The sequence below is a fragment of the Caloenas nicobarica genome, chromosome 15, assembly GCF_036013445.1.
Source record: "Caloenas nicobarica isolate bCalNic1 chromosome 15, bCalNic1.hap1, whole genome shotgun sequence".
NCBI lineage: Eukaryota > Metazoa > Chordata > Aves > Columbiformes > Columbidae > Caloenas > Caloenas nicobarica.
In genome coordinates this window covers 7,486,325-7,501,793 of record NC_088259.1, presented here as the reverse complement: position 1 = coordinate 7,501,793, position 15,469 = coordinate 7,486,325, and the positions used below count along the sequence as shown (strand labels likewise).

At 53.6% G+C, this 15,469-nt stretch overlaps 2 protein-coding genes across 2 annotated transcripts; one reads left to right on the top strand and one right to left on the bottom strand.

Annotated features, from left to right (window-relative positions):
- Positions 1-2,697: 2,697 nt before the first annotated feature.
- On the top strand, positions 2,698-5,028 carry SYS1 (SYS1 golgi trafficking protein). The gene is made up of 3 exons (XM_065645435.1): positions 2,698-2,863; positions 3,409-3,476; positions 4,042-5,028. The coding sequence occupies exons 1-3, from the start codon at positions 2,702-2,704 to the stop codon at positions 4,280-4,282; spliced, it is 471 nt and encodes a 156-aa protein (XP_065501507.1). The 5' UTR covers positions 2,698-2,701; the 3' UTR covers positions 4,283-5,028.
- Positions 5,029-8,852: 3,824 nt separating this feature from the next.
- On the bottom strand, positions 8,853-13,420 carry LOC135994678 (neuritin-like). The gene is made up of 4 exons (XM_065645437.1): positions 13,346-13,420; positions 12,738-12,873; positions 9,251-9,487; positions 8,853-8,919 (listed from the first exon to the last, which is right to left on the bottom strand). The coding sequence occupies exons 1-3, from the start codon at positions 13,386-13,388 to the stop codon at positions 9,262-9,264; spliced, it is 405 nt and encodes a 134-aa protein (XP_065501509.1). The 5' UTR covers positions 13,389-13,420; the 3' UTR covers positions 8,853-8,919; positions 9,251-9,261.
- Positions 13,421-15,469: the final 2,049 nt, after the last annotated feature.

Sequence of the window (15,469 nt, the reverse complement as noted above, 5' to 3'; positions counted from 1 at the left end):
ATGCATCTTTCCGCCACAGCTGAATTTCGTTTGAACTAAAGAGGAAGAAAAGGAAACCTGAACATGTCACTTATTTCCCCCAAAATATTTGCCTTCCAGCTCCACTTTAGCACTTTCCCACAAAGCAGGGGTGTGGGGTCAGGCTCCCCATGGGGAGAACACTCCCTCTTCCAGGAGAAGGACATGGTCCCCTAAGCTGGAGCAGCCTAGGAAGGAGGGAGAGCTGAATTCCAGAGCACAGACGAACAGACCTGACTGTGTAACACACCATCACAAAGTCAGCCAGGAAATGAATTCATGGCAGCTGACTTGCAGCACAAATGTCTTTGTGCCACAGCAATTCTCCGGGTCCATCTGGGGAGGGAGCAGCGCAAGGTGGGAGGGAGCCCCAACTCCCACCTTCAGCCACCAGGCAGCAACCGGGCAGGGAGGAGCCTCGAATCTGGAACGAATTCGAGTCGGTGCCTCCCGAAACACCAGCTCCTAACTTGTGATCCCAGGGACTATTGCATAAACCAGAAATAACGTTGCTGATGACTTTGGGTATGGAAAGACACCCAGCAATTATACCAACGGTCCTGCCTTACACTAGCTTGGAGCTTTAGTCGACTATGACTAAAATTTTTCTGGCAAATGGAAGTCAGTCCTATAAAGCTTGTAAAGGAAAGAGGGAAGTAAAAATTATTATCTAAGTGGTGGCTCGCATGTCTCAGAGAGCCAACCACAGCAGATTGCAGGAAAGGAAACCAATTTCTACCAAGAGTTAACAGAGGAAGTGCTGAATTTTGCAGTTTATGCTCAGCAACATGCTGGCAGCAGGCAGCCCTCATACGGGCGGGATTTTCCCGTGTTTGTTTCTGCACTGGTTGAGGCTGGCAAGCTTCTGCAAAGAGAAATTCTCTGAAAGCCCAAGTCATAACTCAGCAGTGGTGGCCCACGGCCACCGCCTCTGCCTTGCACAATCCTTTCTAGGAGCGACAAGCCCAGGAACAGGGAGGAAAATGTGTCAAACTTGCCTCGGCACAGTGACATCCACAGAACGAGGGAGGGAAATCACGCAACCAAGCTGCACAGGGAACTTCCCATATGGGGACATGGAAAAAACGTCACGAGAGAATGTCAGAGATCATAATCTGAGTTCCCATAGCCAGAAATATTGCACACCCACGAGTGATGTGAGTCGACCACCTCCCGTAAAAGGTGGATTCCCCTTTTGCCCTCCTCATCTCTTCTCCAGGTGACGAGAGCTCTGTGCCAATTCCCCTGTCCATGCCCTGGGAAGCCTCCTCTCCTTTTCCCAGCAGAGAGCTTATCTCCAAAATGCCCCGTTGTCCCACGCAGCCTTAAGGATTTTAGTATTCAGATAGCAACCACTCTCATATCTGAAGCAGAGCAAGCAGGACAGCTCATTGAGGCAACTGAAACGAGCTCTGGCAGTCGAGAGCAGATCACAGAGTGAGTACGGCAGAGCACGAAGGACTCTGGCACCTGGCCATTGCATGGGGCATAAAGAGAAGAAACCCCCATGAACCAGAAGAAACCTCCCAAAAGAAGCCAAGCCCTACGCACAGCCAGCCCTGTAACAGAAAGGAGCTGCCAGGGCATCCCAGGACTCAAAACATCCTGGTGCCCCACGGCCTAAAGCTAAAATGAGGACAGCTGGGCAGCAGCTACTGACAGTCTCATCGCCCACAGGAATTGGCCTAGAGATGAAAGGAAATATCCCAGGACAATAATTTCTTGTATGTTTGGTATCTGTGTCATTTTAGCAAGGGCTGCTCAGCCAAATTATTGAATCCCTTGACACAAACCCAGATTGGCACCGTGCGGGAGAGAAGGAGCTGGGTGCGGGTGGCTGGGCAGGCAGTGCCAACAGCATCACAGGATGGTTGGGGTTGGAAGGGACCTCTGGAGATCATCCCACCTGCTGGAGCAGGGTCGCCAGAGCAGATCACACAGGTCGGTCCAGGCGGGTTTGAATGTCTCCAGAGGAGGAGACTCCACAGCCTCTCTGGGCAGCCTGGTCCAGGCTCCGGCACCTCACAGCAAAGAAGTTTCTCCTTGTGTTCAGATGGAACCTCCTGTGTGTCAGTCTGTGCCCGTTGCCCCTCCTGTCCTTGGGCACCGCTGAAGAGAGTCTGGCCCATCCTCTTGACACCCACCCTGGAGATATTGATCAGCATAAATAAGACCCCCTCTCAGCTTCTCTTCTCCAGGCTGAACAGACCCAGCTCTCTCAGCCTTTCCTCGTGAGAAATAAGCTCCAGATGCCTCATCATCTTTGTGTCCCTCCACCGGACCCCCTCCAGTAATTCCTTAACAATAAATTTCTCCCGTATAACAAAGCAGATCCGTGCTGAGGCCGCTTTCCCCCCGCAGCCCCAGCTCTGCGCTCCCGGCGAGACCCGCCCGGCCGCACGGCCGCCCTGCCCCGAGCCGGGCCGCGTTAACCGGCGGGCTCCGCTCCCCGGGTCCGGGCGCTCACCTCCTGGCAGCGGGGGAAGGCAGCAGCAGCACCCCCGCCGCGCTGCCCGGTGCCGCCGCCGTGCCAGGCCTCGGGGTCGGGGTCGGGGTCTGGGTCTGGGTCTGGGTCAGCCCCGCTTGGTCCCGCTGAGGCAGCGACTCGCCCTCCGCCGCGCTAGGGGGCGCTGTGGCGCCGGCAGATCGCCGGCCGCTTCCGGCGCGCTGCGGCGGGCGGGCGATGGCGGCGCAGTTCCGCAGCTACGTGTGGGACCCGGCGCTGATCGTGGCGCAGATGGTGCTGCTGCAGGCCGGGTACTACAGCTCGCTCGGGCTCTGGCTCGCACTCCTCGGTACGCTGGGCACGACCGGGCCCTCCCTCCACCAGGTGTTCAGCGACGAGGTGAGGGGCACCGGGCCCTGGGGCGGGGGGGCCTCGCTCGGGGTTCCCCTTGTGGGGACAGGCCCTGCTCCTTGTGCAGGTATTCCTGGGGGTTAGGGACAGCCCCCGCCGGTATACCACACCGGTATAGTGGCAGATCTCCCCCACCCTGGGGGCTGCCCCCGTTATACAGAGCCCCAGGATGGAGGCAGACCCCCCGCTTTGAATGGGGGGTGCCCCCGGTATTGAGGCAGCACCTCGCTGTGTAGGTGTCACCCCCCCAGTGTAGAAACAGACACCCTGTGTAGGTACACCCTGTATAAAGACAACTGCCCCCATAGCCCCAGAATGGAGACATACCCCCCACCCTGTTTAGGGTATAGAAACAGACCCGGCCCCCTTCTATAGGTACCCCCGGGCAGAGGGACAGGCCTCTTAGCAGGACTGCCACAGCTGCCCAGGCTCCTCTCCTCACAGAGCAGGGCTGTGCATCTGGGCCGCGGGAGGAGGTTACGTGCTGTGGGCTGTGATTTGTGCTGTGATTTCCTACTAACAGTCCTGTGTAGATTTTAGGCTTCTCAACCCCACCGGGGAGGCTCTCCATGATGGCTTTCGTCCTCAACGCACTCACCTGGTAAGTCAGCAACTAGCTGGACCACCCCTGTCTTATTCTGTCTTAACATTAAACTTTAAAAGAATTCAGTGTGACCTGCTGCCTCTCTCAAAACATCTCCTGAAAGCCCTGTGCCTGGCTGAGCGTGTTTGCTGAGGGAACTGCTAAATCCTGGATCAGTCACGTCCCGTCACTGCCTCAGTTTCTCAGCCAGGAATGAGATTTGCTTTTTTGAGAGATTTTACTGGAAGTTAGAATTAACGGATCTCAGCAAACAGTGCTCTATAAACAAGAATGTATTTTGACCCTGCCACTGGGCAAAGATTACTGGGGGAGGTTGTGCAGAGATCCAGGCAGGAATTTTTAAACTAAAAGCTCATTTCCCTGCCATCAGATGATGAAAAAGCTGTAAGCGTTTAAGCCTTGCTACAGTGGCTGGGAGCAAGGTCAGAAACAACCCATCTTTAAAACATATAAGAAGTTTTAAATCAGATAAATAATTAGCACCAACAAGTTCCAGTAGCCTTTGCTATATCCCCTTTTCTGTGGTCACAGCAGAGTTTGTTTATTAGTCTGTGTTTCGCAGTGCCCTGGGCTTGCTGTACTTCATCCGCCGGGGAAAGCAGTGCCTGGACTTCACAGTGACCGTTCACTTCTTCCACCTCCTGGGCTGCTGGATTTATAACTCGCACTTTCCCTCCACCCTGACGTGGTGGCTGGTGCACATCGTGTGCACTGCCCTGATGGCTGCGATTGGGGAGTACCTCTGCATGAGGATAGAACTCAGAGAAATCCCCCTCAATTCTGCCCCCAAATCCAACGTATAGACTCGCTCTGGCAACAACATGCTGTGTTACGTCATTGTTCTCAGCACAAGCGCATCTAATGCCCGAGAATCATCATTGAAGAAGCACAGCAGGTCTGTTCAGACTTTTTGTTTTGGTTTGGTTTTTGGACCTTGGTGACTACATGAGTGTGAGCATCCCCTCTGGCATCAGCCGACAACGGGGGATGAGCAGATGTTTATTTTGTTAACACAAAGCATTTAATATGACTGTACAGCGAGTGTGCTCTTAAAAACTCTTCGCTCATGAGACTGTTAAAAGCCAGGTAGCAAAACTTGATGCGTGAGGAGCGTCTGGAATTTAAGAAAGGTGGGAGTGCCCTGTGTGGGTAATGCAGTGGTCAGATCCTCTGGTGGGAGCTGGCACAATGAGCAGTGGGGCTGGGAGCTGCTGCTTCCCATCTGTAACTTGTTTTGGTCTTTGGTTGGAAGTCAAGACAGTAAATGGATGGGAAGAAAATAGTTGTACTTACCTGAATCACCAGCTGAGACACTAAATAACCTGTAACGTTAGGTGGGTTTGTTTGCTCTTTCCATGTTTAATACATTGAGATGTCAGACAGCAGTTTGCTGAAGAAATCTTTTGTAATAATAAAACTATTCTGTTGCTCTGAGCGTGTTATTGTTCTCCGGGGAAGCTGAGCACTTCAGGAAATACCACAAGTGCCTGTGTCTTGGCAACAGAAGGATTCAGCCAGGGAAAAACACGGGGCTGTAAGATGCCCGCTGTCTGGGGCACATAAAATTTCCTACAATAAATATTGCGTATCTCTGCTCTGAAATGAAGGCATCAGTGAGTGTGGTCTTGGGAAGTCAGCGAGTGTCATCCTTGCTTCAGGGGTCTCAGCAAACTGGGGTCTGCGTATGTTCAGCCCGGGGCTGGAGCTGTTTCGGGGAAGCCTGTAAAGGTGTCCTGGAGCCATGCTGCTCTGCACGCTTCTCTGGGCCTTCTGAAGTCTAGAAACAGATCTGGTCTGGGAGAGGTGGTGGTTAGTTCAGAGTCTCTACTTGTTGCTCAAAATAACAGGATGTGCCTTTATTTAGAAGCACTTCAAATAAACATCGGCTATGGGCAGGCAGGGACAACACCAGAGTGCTGAGGGAATAAAACCAGGTGGTTCTTCCAGGTCCAGCAGCCCAAGTAAGCAACCTTTGTCCTGTCTGCATTCTGCTGAGGGACAGCCAGGGCAAAGCCAGTTCTAAAGGCAGATTTTTCTCCTGCGCACCATCTTGCTGCAGTAACTTTCCTTTGTATGTTAATATTTGTGTTAATTTGCAAAAATTATTTGCTAATTCAGTTTGTTGAAAAGTTGTGGGTTGATTTGAGATGCAGAAGCTGATAAACTCTTCAAAGCTGCTCTTTTTACTTTTGTTACCAGGGAAGCTGTATTTCAATTCCCACTCTCATATTCAGGTACGATACAGTGAGGCAGGATAACATCCTGTTTTACATACTTGGCAGCTCTGCCGCAGAGGAGCATTGCCAGTTACATTTGTTCAGACAGACCTTTTTAAATTCTGAGGTTTTGCCAGGACCTCTTCCTGACCCAAACCCCTTTAAGCACAGTTTTAAACAGCAGCACTCTTTCAGAGGGAAGAGTTTACTCCATTTTTTTCTGGACAGGAACCAATGGTTGCTGGAGGGCAACCCTGAGGTCACTTGCTAGGGTTGCCCCTGCAACTCTGCCCTGCAGTCAGCAGGATGGTTCATCCCTCAAAATCTGCTTGTTCCTGATGTATGAGAGTCACTTCCAGTCACTCCAGCCTAGATATAAACTGGTGATCCAGTAGGTGCCAGTATCTCCTTCAGAAAAGAGCAGCGAGTATGCTGTGATTGTGATCAGGGGCCAGCAAACACTGCCTTAGGGCTGGCAAACCCCGGCTTGGTGTCGCTCCTCTTTTAAAACTCTTCCAGGGTCATTTTGTCCTCTTCTGGTTTTTGTTGCTATTATTGAGAAAAAACATCCCAGTCCTGCACAGGGAAAATTCACAGGTTTAATTCAAGGCTTAATACCACACTGAAGCACAGTGTGAACTCCCGTGTTCTTCAGGGGTGGTCTTAAGTGTGAGCTAGGAGACTAATTAAAGTGATTACAAGAGAGCAGAAACAAAGCCACATTTGTCCCATTTCTTTAAGGAGAGTGGGCAGCTGATCCCAGAGCTGCTGTGAGACTATATTAAAAAGGTACTACCTGTGTTCCCCTGTAAGAACAGGGATGAAAACTTTGGATCGAGGAACACTTACCTCCTTACGTTCTGAATACCTGAGATATCTGTAACCACTTCAGCAGCCTCCCTTTGGGGTGGAAAAGTCTGGGTGCAGTTCTGTGTCTGGAGAGCCTCAGAACAAGACCACAAGAAGAATCCTTGACAAATGTGGATTTAACACTGAGTCTGTGGGATATCCAACAAGCTGCACTGCATCAGCATGAACTGTGCTGAAGGATTAGAAATGCTTTTTGAAGGTCTGCTGACTTTGAGGACTGAATCTGTATATTACCTTTTTTTTTTAATTAAATCTACTGTAATTGTCCTCATCATAGGGGAAGTTCTGCTAAAAATGAAACACTGTTTGAGGAGGTATCTCCCATACTGTGAGACCTAATTTTCACTTACGTGCTTCCAGTCAGATTTAGGAGAACCTTTGGCTTTAAAAAAATCCACTGTTCCATACCAGAATAGTGGCAGATGGTCTTAATTTCTTAATGAATCTTTGCTTTCTTGTGTGCAATAGTTGGGTGATTTGCTTCCAGGGAAGATATGCCCCAACACCTGCTCTTCTCAGAGACCGCGGCAGCATCAGCTAACCATTTGCATTCGTATCTCCACAAAAAGAAGACTTCTTGGAGATCTCTGCTGAGACTTACATTCCCCTTCCCCAAAGCTGTTTAAAAGTAGAAAATTTTAACAGGGAGGAAGTTGCCAAATCCAGAGAGAACCTAAGGGTTGTGGAGCTGGGGGGAAGCTGTGCTTATTTGTTTTCCTAAAGGCATTAAACACCTGTTCTAAACAAAGAGCAGGCACAGGATTTGGAGGCAAAAAGACTCCAGCCTTGGCTGTACACGGTACCCACCTGCTTCAGCTTTCCCCACCTACATACCACAGACAGGAAAAGAGGTAATGGGGATGGGGGAACTGGATCAAACAGCAAATACTGCTGTTGGAGTGGAAGAAGGAAAACGGAAGCAGCGGAGCGGTTCCCTCCAGGCTCTGGTTCGCCCTTTCTCCACTACTCACCACAAGGCTTTGTGCCCGCAATGCCAGGTACGTAAGTGATGGCTCTGGTGTCTGTACAAAACCCAGGTGCCTCACACTGATGTGCCATCTGAACACCAGCTGCTCCTCCCTGACTTATTTTGTGGAATTTGCCTCAATTTATTCGTTCCCTCTTGCTGCTGCAGGAGCAGTGTTAAGTGATAGGGACAGTAAAAGGAAGAACATGTGAAAGCCAAAGCAGAGCAACACAACCCATCATCAAAAAGCCCAACACCACTGTCGGTAAAAAGATCCTTTGCTGTAGGAGAAGCTTGCGCACGTGTCTGTAGTGCATCCAGTAGGATCTCTGGAGCTTGCAGGGCCCCACATCCCCTGCTATCACTGGAAAGCACATTTTCAGGTTTGGTGACACTTTCAGAACCTCCGGATTCATTTACAGCTGGTGGTATCTACTGCTGAGCCCACTACCACAGCAGGCAGCACTCAAACCATCAGCACAAGGTCCTTGTGCAATGTTCCTGAGGCCCATGAGCTCCCCCAGCCCCACACAGGGCCATCCCTTCGCTGTTACCAGCCACCTGTCCCTGCTGAAGACAAAGTGAGTGCCCTGGTAAGGGGCCAAACTGTCTGTGGAACCAGCCTAAGTGCTGTGTGACACACCTAGCAAAGTCAGGCTGAAATACCCGGCTGGTTATAGCTCCCATGGCCCCATGCAGCCAGACAGGGCACAGGGCTTCATCAGCATCCTTAAAACACTGAACTGCCCTGTACTGCCCAATAAAATCATTGTGTTTTTCTAACATAACCAGAAATCATGGGCAAGCACTTCTCCGTTGCAAATACTTTCATGCTTGTACTGAAGTTCCAAAACTAACAACGCTTTGAGCCACAAAGGAGATGAGACTATTATCAAACAAGAGGCAGGACAAATAACTTCTACCATGTTGTAGACTCTACCACAAACTTTAATACTTTGGAATTACACTCTGCCAGCCACAGAGCTGCTTACAGGTACATTTGGAGAAAGCTTTAAAGCCAAAGAGTTGCTGTAAATCCTTCTTGTCCTGCTAGCTTGACACTCCCTCTCCCCCCAAATATTTTTGCCCTCTGTTTCGTTAGAAAAGGGTTTTTACACATAACACAGGGGTTAGTCAGGACTCCAGATGTGTGCAAGAGAAGTCATGCACTTGTGATTATTCTTCAGCAGGGGTTTCACCATGTCCTCAAAGGAAAAGGGCCAGTACAGGGTGATAAGGACTCCTTTCTGCCTTTGACAGGACATACACCAGTCCCTGCACCTCACAGATCAGTGGTAAAAATGTCCATCTTGTTTTCAGTGCCCAAATCAGAAATCTGGAGAGCTGATCTGCTGGAAAGTGTCAGCAAAGTAAACAGGTTTCTTTCCTGTAGCCATAGAAGAAAGCAAAATAATTCAGTGTTCACAACCAATTTATCATTTTTCCCCATATCCTCTGCCCCATATCTACAAGTTCCCAAATTCTGCAGTCAGCCAGATCTGTGTCAGTGCCTTGAGGGAGAAGGGGACAGGTGTCATCCCAAATTACAGGGAAACAGCAAAACCTAGGAGCTGTGCCAAGCTCTTCCACATCCCATAGGTGCAGGATGGAGCCAAGTGTTCGCTGAGCACCACAAAGTGTATTCCCCCAAAGGTTTGTAAAAATGATCGGAAAGATGCCACAACACATGCTGCCACCACCTTTGCTGCAATACTTACAGAGCTGCAGTTTATAAGTTCAGCCAAGTGACGACGAGGGGGATGCCGAGGATGGAAACATTGGGAACGTGGGTCCAGGCAAAGCTTTGGGCCATGCTGGGGCTGCAGAGGTCAAACAAGCTGCCTTGAAATTTGAGTTTTCGAGATTCCTTTCTCAGCATCTCCCAGACGGCCGCTGCTTCCTTCGGGCACTCCCAGAGTGCCGTCAGGGCACACGTGTGGAACTCATCCCAGTACCTGCAGCCGGGGGAGACACCGCCCCATCAGTCCCTTGCTGCCCCGAGCCTGCCCACAGTATCTTGTCATCCCCTCCCTCATCTCCCAGAGCATCTTGGCTAAAACTCCAAATGCATATTGTGGCCAGTGCCAGACGGAATGACCCCACACTGCATTTATTCAGAGCAGTATCCAGCCTGGCAAGGCTTTATCCCCCTCCCCAAGCTGCTTCCTTACCTCTGGTGAAGAAGCACAGTGGCTCTGCCCACGGGTGCCAAGCTGAGCAGGACTGGGGGACTCCAGCTGCCTGTGTCCCTCCACCTCAGGGAGGACAGAATGGGCATCCCTGCCTGATTTTTTTTTGGCTGCTGAGTATCTGAGGACAGCGGGGCATTAGACTGTGCATCAGACTCCTCCAAGGCTGCTGTAGGTGCTGCAACGGGGAGGGCACCTACAGCCCAGCAGGTTGCTGCACCCACACTAGCGTGTCCGTAAGTCCTGATGCAGCTGAATTCACAGGTGAGGTCTCCACTTTGTAGGTACAAACCCACAAAATAAAACACCAGGAGCCAAAAAGTCTCAGCAAATGCCATGGGCCACCCTCTCCTCTGGAAATGACTCCTCTCCAAAACAAAAACTCCCCCAAGGGACAGATAAGGCTCTCCACCATGCTTGCTGCTAACCTTCCCCCCATTACTTCTTTCAAAGAGAGTTCCTTTTGCCTGAAAAGCGCTTCACACAAGCATTTCATATGGTAGCTTCTTTGGAGCAACTAATGTCCTGGCAAGGCAGGGACCAGCCTCTGCCAGCCCACAGCACCCAGCAACCTGCACCCTGAGCACCCCCTGCCCTCCCCTCCACCTCGGCTTTGCTGCCCCATGCCAGCTGGGGCTGGGCACCACCTCCAGGCCATCACGTACCAGCAAGCTGGTGACTGCCTAGAGGACAGGAGCAATTGCTCTGCCACCCTCCCTGTCCCACCAGGACACCAGGCACACCCGCCACCCCTCAGGAAGAAGATGCAGCCTGGCCAAGCTGGGACCCTGCACATGGGAAAGGGGCTGTTCGGTTTTTCCCAAGTGCCCCGTGCTGGAGACACCACCTTGTGCAGACACAGGGACCTGAGTGCTCTACTTACTTGTTTTTCCTACCAGGGCTTACATCAGAACACCAGCTGTGAGGGAGTTCATTAAACCGAATCACTGTGGCAGAATAAATGTCCCCAGATAATGAGAAGAGCTGGTGCCAACCCAGGTAACCTCCTGTGCTTGCTCCCGAGCTGCAGCAGCAGCAGGCAGCTCTGCTAGGTGAGGCTTAAACCCGGCCTGTGTCTTCGGGCAAAGTATGGCTGGGGAAAATGAGAGGGGGATGACAGCTCCTGCCTGGTTCTGCTTTCAGCGTGGATGGCAATTCACAGTGTTTCGTCCTTCGCAGCCTCCATCTGCTCAGCCAGGCAGGCTGCACCAAGCCCCAGAGCAGCACCACGCATGCAGAGCCATGATGCCACCAGCCCCAGCTCCGCATCTGTTCCTCACCCGCACTCCTGGAGAGGGGACCAAGGCACCAGGAAAGCAGACAGCAGCAGAGAAGGCTGAGGATTACATGCAAATAATTCAGAAGTATTTCCTGGCAGGAAGCTAGGAAATCAACTTTTTCTGAGTCATGGCAAGCCCAGCTAGAGGTGCACCAGTGCCTGCAGGGTGCCAGCAGGGAAGATCCCAGGACCTGTTCTGTGACGGTTTGTGCCCCAGAGCCTGGGAAAAAAAAAAAACCATCTCACACATTTGATGTGAGTTTCAGCAGCAGAACCACTCCTCCGGCAGTCAACCACAGCACGTGCTGGGCTGCATGCTCAGTTGTTTTCCAATACCAAGCAGCCGCGTGTTCACAAAAAGTATGTATTAATATTACAGCCTAAAGCAGAGCCGTTCCCATTCCAACCCAGCCTTCACCACACCCCAGAGAGGATTTACACCCTGAGCTAGGCTGTCCTGTGGAAAAAGTGGAAGAGAAAGAGCAGGTCACAGCCAACCTCTCATCAGCATGTTTGCTGACAGGAGAATGCATGGACAAAATAATTTTTTTTTTTTTTTTTTTAAATGAGGAGTAGTTAGCTTTCCATTATCTTTGAGCAAAGGAGTTTTGTTGAAGTGTTTTCCACTTCTGACAACAACCGAAGTTACCTATTTGTGCTGGGGCAGGCGGGAGGACTGGAGACCCTCCACCTGTCTTGGCAGTGGTACTGGCTCCTCATCCTTGGCTTGCCAAGAGCCTGACCTGCCTCCTCTGAGTACCCCTGCCCTGCCAGATGTCAGCCAGCTGTGCTGGCACCGCAGAGCAGGTCCCAGAGCCTCCCCCACACCATCAAGGGCAATCCCTTCCCCTCCCAGCCCATGGGGTGGTTTTCAGCAGCTCAGAAAACCTGACCCACAGGGCACTCAGCCCTCTGCCTTCCCTGGCAGCTTTCCACTGCCCCAAGGCACCCAGGTTTTCCCTTAATTGCTGGCTGCATTTCCTTACAACTCTTTTTAACTCCCCACAACTCAGCACTGTGGACACAGAGCTGCCTCCATTTATCTCTGCAAACTTTTTATTTCCACCCTTCACTTGCCCCCCACACCTCGCTGCTTCTGCTCATTTGCTTCGCCCAAATCTGTCCAACAGCACCCCTCATTACCCAACTCTTTTACTATTATTGCAGTTATGACAAAGTTAGTGCCCCTTCACCACCATCATCTTGGGGCACTCACTACAAACTCACAAAAAACAGCGCTGGGGTAAATTCAAGCCAGAAAGAGGAAGGGTCTCAGCAGGGAGGGAAAAAGTCCAGTTTGGGCAGCAGGATCCAGCTCCAGGCCGGGTGCAGGCTGCTCCCTGAGCCTCTCCTGGGGGACAAAAACGATCAGATCCCATCAGCCCCACTCCTCCCAGCTGTGGGTGGCCAGGGCTCATGGGACAAGTCCTGGGGGCTGGAGCTGTTGCTAAGGGTTGGGGGTGCAAACTCCAGCTGGAGCAGAGCAGCAGATGGACACAGGGAGCTCACCGTGTCTGTCTGAAGTCGCAGCAAGGCACAGAGTGCACCTGCGTGTGCACGGACTGGTGGGATCCAAAAGAACAGGAAAAGAGTTCAGAGAGCGGCACCCGGCACAGGGGAAATGCCAAAAAACCACACTGGCCGTGCAGCACAGATAAGCCCCGAACCCTCCCTCCTTCAGGGAGCAGCCCCAGGGGCTGGGACACGCAGGGGGTCCTGGCACGGGGCTGTACTCACCCGCAGACACGGTGCAAGCCCTGCAGCTCCATGCCATCTCCCTCCTCGTACGTGGCCATGTTTTGCCCCAGCTTGAGGATGCAGTCCGATAAGTCCTGGTAAACGTTGTGACAGGCGGTGCCCGACGCCAGGTGCCCTGCCAGCCACCGAGGGGGTCAGTGTGAGCAACCTGACTTTTGGGAGACAGAGCCCACCTCATTCCCAGGGTGACCTGAGTACCCCGGGCTGCCACAGTGCCAGTGCCACCGGGGCACAGCGAGCTCCCTCTCCCACTCGGGGCACACAACAGCCTCACTGCAGCCCTTGCCGGTGCCCTGCCGGGGCAGGGAGCCCATGCGGAGGCAGTCGGGGCGCCCGCTCCCAGCCTGACCCCCCTGCTCACCCGCACCCAGCACCAGCATCCCCGGCAGGCGGCCGGGACAGGCAGGGGGACACGGCCAGCTCAGTACCGGCAGCCAGGACACACCAGGGACAGACACAGGGCACCGGCCCAGCGAGGAGGGAGGGGATCCCGCATCACCCCCCGCCTCGACACCCACTCCAGGGGCCACCGGGGAAGCGGCCCCTCCCCACCACGGCCATCCCAAGCCCCATCCCGGCAGCCTTACCCAGGGCAAGCAGCAGCACGGCCGGGCCCCAGCGCTGCCCCATCCCGCCGCCGGCTCCGCCACACCCGCTGCCGCCGCTGCCCGCACCCCCATGTCCGGCCGCGCTCCCCACCCGCCCTCGCGGGGAGGACACTCAACCCACCAACCGCCAGCGAGCGGCTTTGGCCGGGGCTAATTAAGGAGGGGGCGGGGCCGCGCTAACGAGCGCCCGCGGCCGCCACGTGCCCGCAGCCCCGGCCCCATCGCGCCCCGCGGCTCCTGGATCCTGCAGCCCTGGACCTCCCGGCACCGCATCCCCTCGGGACTCGGTGCCAGCACCCACGGATACACACCCCCTGCACCCCAGGGACCGGGCACCCACGGGCCCCATGGCACCCCTTCACCAGCACCTCTCCCAAAAGCCCTGCGCCCTCCCCGCCACAGGCTGCGCTGGCCCCTCTGCGTGTGTCACCCCGATGGGGAGAAGGGGCTGGGGCCGCTGCCAGCAGCAGGGACCCGGGCAGGACAAGGATGGCTTTGCGTCGGGTTTAGTCTCTTGGCACAGCACACAGGAAAGCAACACAGGACGTAAAGCAAACCCCTTAGTGTCTCTAGTTCAAATCCTTAAACATCAGCACCTACAGCTCCCAAACCTTCTCTCTCAATCCTGCCACCAGCCATTCCAAAGGCTCCCATGGCCTTCAGGGGATTACTTGAGATTTTGCATCGTTACAGCCTAATCCTGGCTCTTGCCAATACGTCCTCACTCTTTTCCTCCAGCAGGAAAGGGAGCCGCAGGTCTCCTGGCTGCTTGGATGGCATTAGTGCAGGGCTTGGTCATGTCAGCTCACTCATTGCTGGTGACAGCTTTGCTGTTGGGGACACCACTCTCCAGCAACCCATGACCCAACCCCACTGGTGCCCAGTGCCGTGACCTCTGCAAGTGGGACCCCTCTGTGCGCAGAGACCCCCTGTCCCCAGGGTGGCCGTGCCAGCACCCCCAGCCACCTCCAGCCCCAGGATCCCAGAGTGAGCAGAAACCACAACTCTGCAAATACCAGAAAAAGACAGAGAGCACAGGTCTGAAAAAACAGAAATAAATATATTTACCAAAAGAAACATACAAAGAAACAAAACTATTTACAGACAAAACAACTACAACTAACAACAATAAACCCTAAAACTCCCTCTCTAATGCACAACCCACCCTCCAACATTATTGCACTGGCTGCAGGCAGTGGCTGGGGAGCGTGTTCCTATCCGGCTGCTGGTATGTCCATCTTCAATCTGATCTTCAACTATCCGTCCACCTCCATTGCCTCCTCGATCTCTGCATCTACCTCCATTTCTTCCTCTGTCTCTTCGTCCACGTCCATCGTCTCTTCCTCCACCACCACATCAACCTCCATCTCCTCCTCCACCACCACATCAACCTCCATCTCTTCCTCCACCACCACATCAACCTCCATCTCTTCTTCCATCATCACATCTACCTCCATCTTCTCCTCCATCTCCCTTTCCTTGATCCCAGCAGCCGGATCTGCAGCTCCCCAGCAAGAGGTGGTGTATCCTAAGGCAAAAGCCAAGCAGAAAAGTGCATTGGTCCTGCCCTGGCCAGCCCGGTGGACCTGTGGGACAGGGGTCTCAGCACCCCTGACCCCTCTCGCTGCCCAGGGAGAGCTGTGGTGTGATGGGGCCACTGGGTACGTCCCCAGCAGGAGCTGCCTGGAGTCTGGGCAGCTCGTGGGCCACCAGCACCCACGGGCCAGCACCTGCAGCCAGAGGATCCTGCGCTTCGTGCCCTTCAGCGGTTTTGGGAGCGAAGCATCTTGCAGATGTGTGGGAGCAGAGAGGGCAGGGGTGAACAGCCATATCCCTGCCCCGTGGGGTGTCCCAGGCACAGACCCCAGCCCCATACCTGCCTCAGGACCCAGAAGCTCCTTACCTTGCACTGGTGTTTTTTTGTCTCTGCGCCGCTCCGCTGGCAGGGCTGGGCTGCCCTGGCTCCAGGCTGGAAAGGGGCAGAGGAGGCACCGGCTCAGGCTCATGGCAGCACCAGCTGCCTCCGCTGAGCATCCCTCCGGCACGAGCCCGGGGTGCCCTGGGCTCCCATGGGGACATGTCCCCCCAGGCAGGGATGCTCGA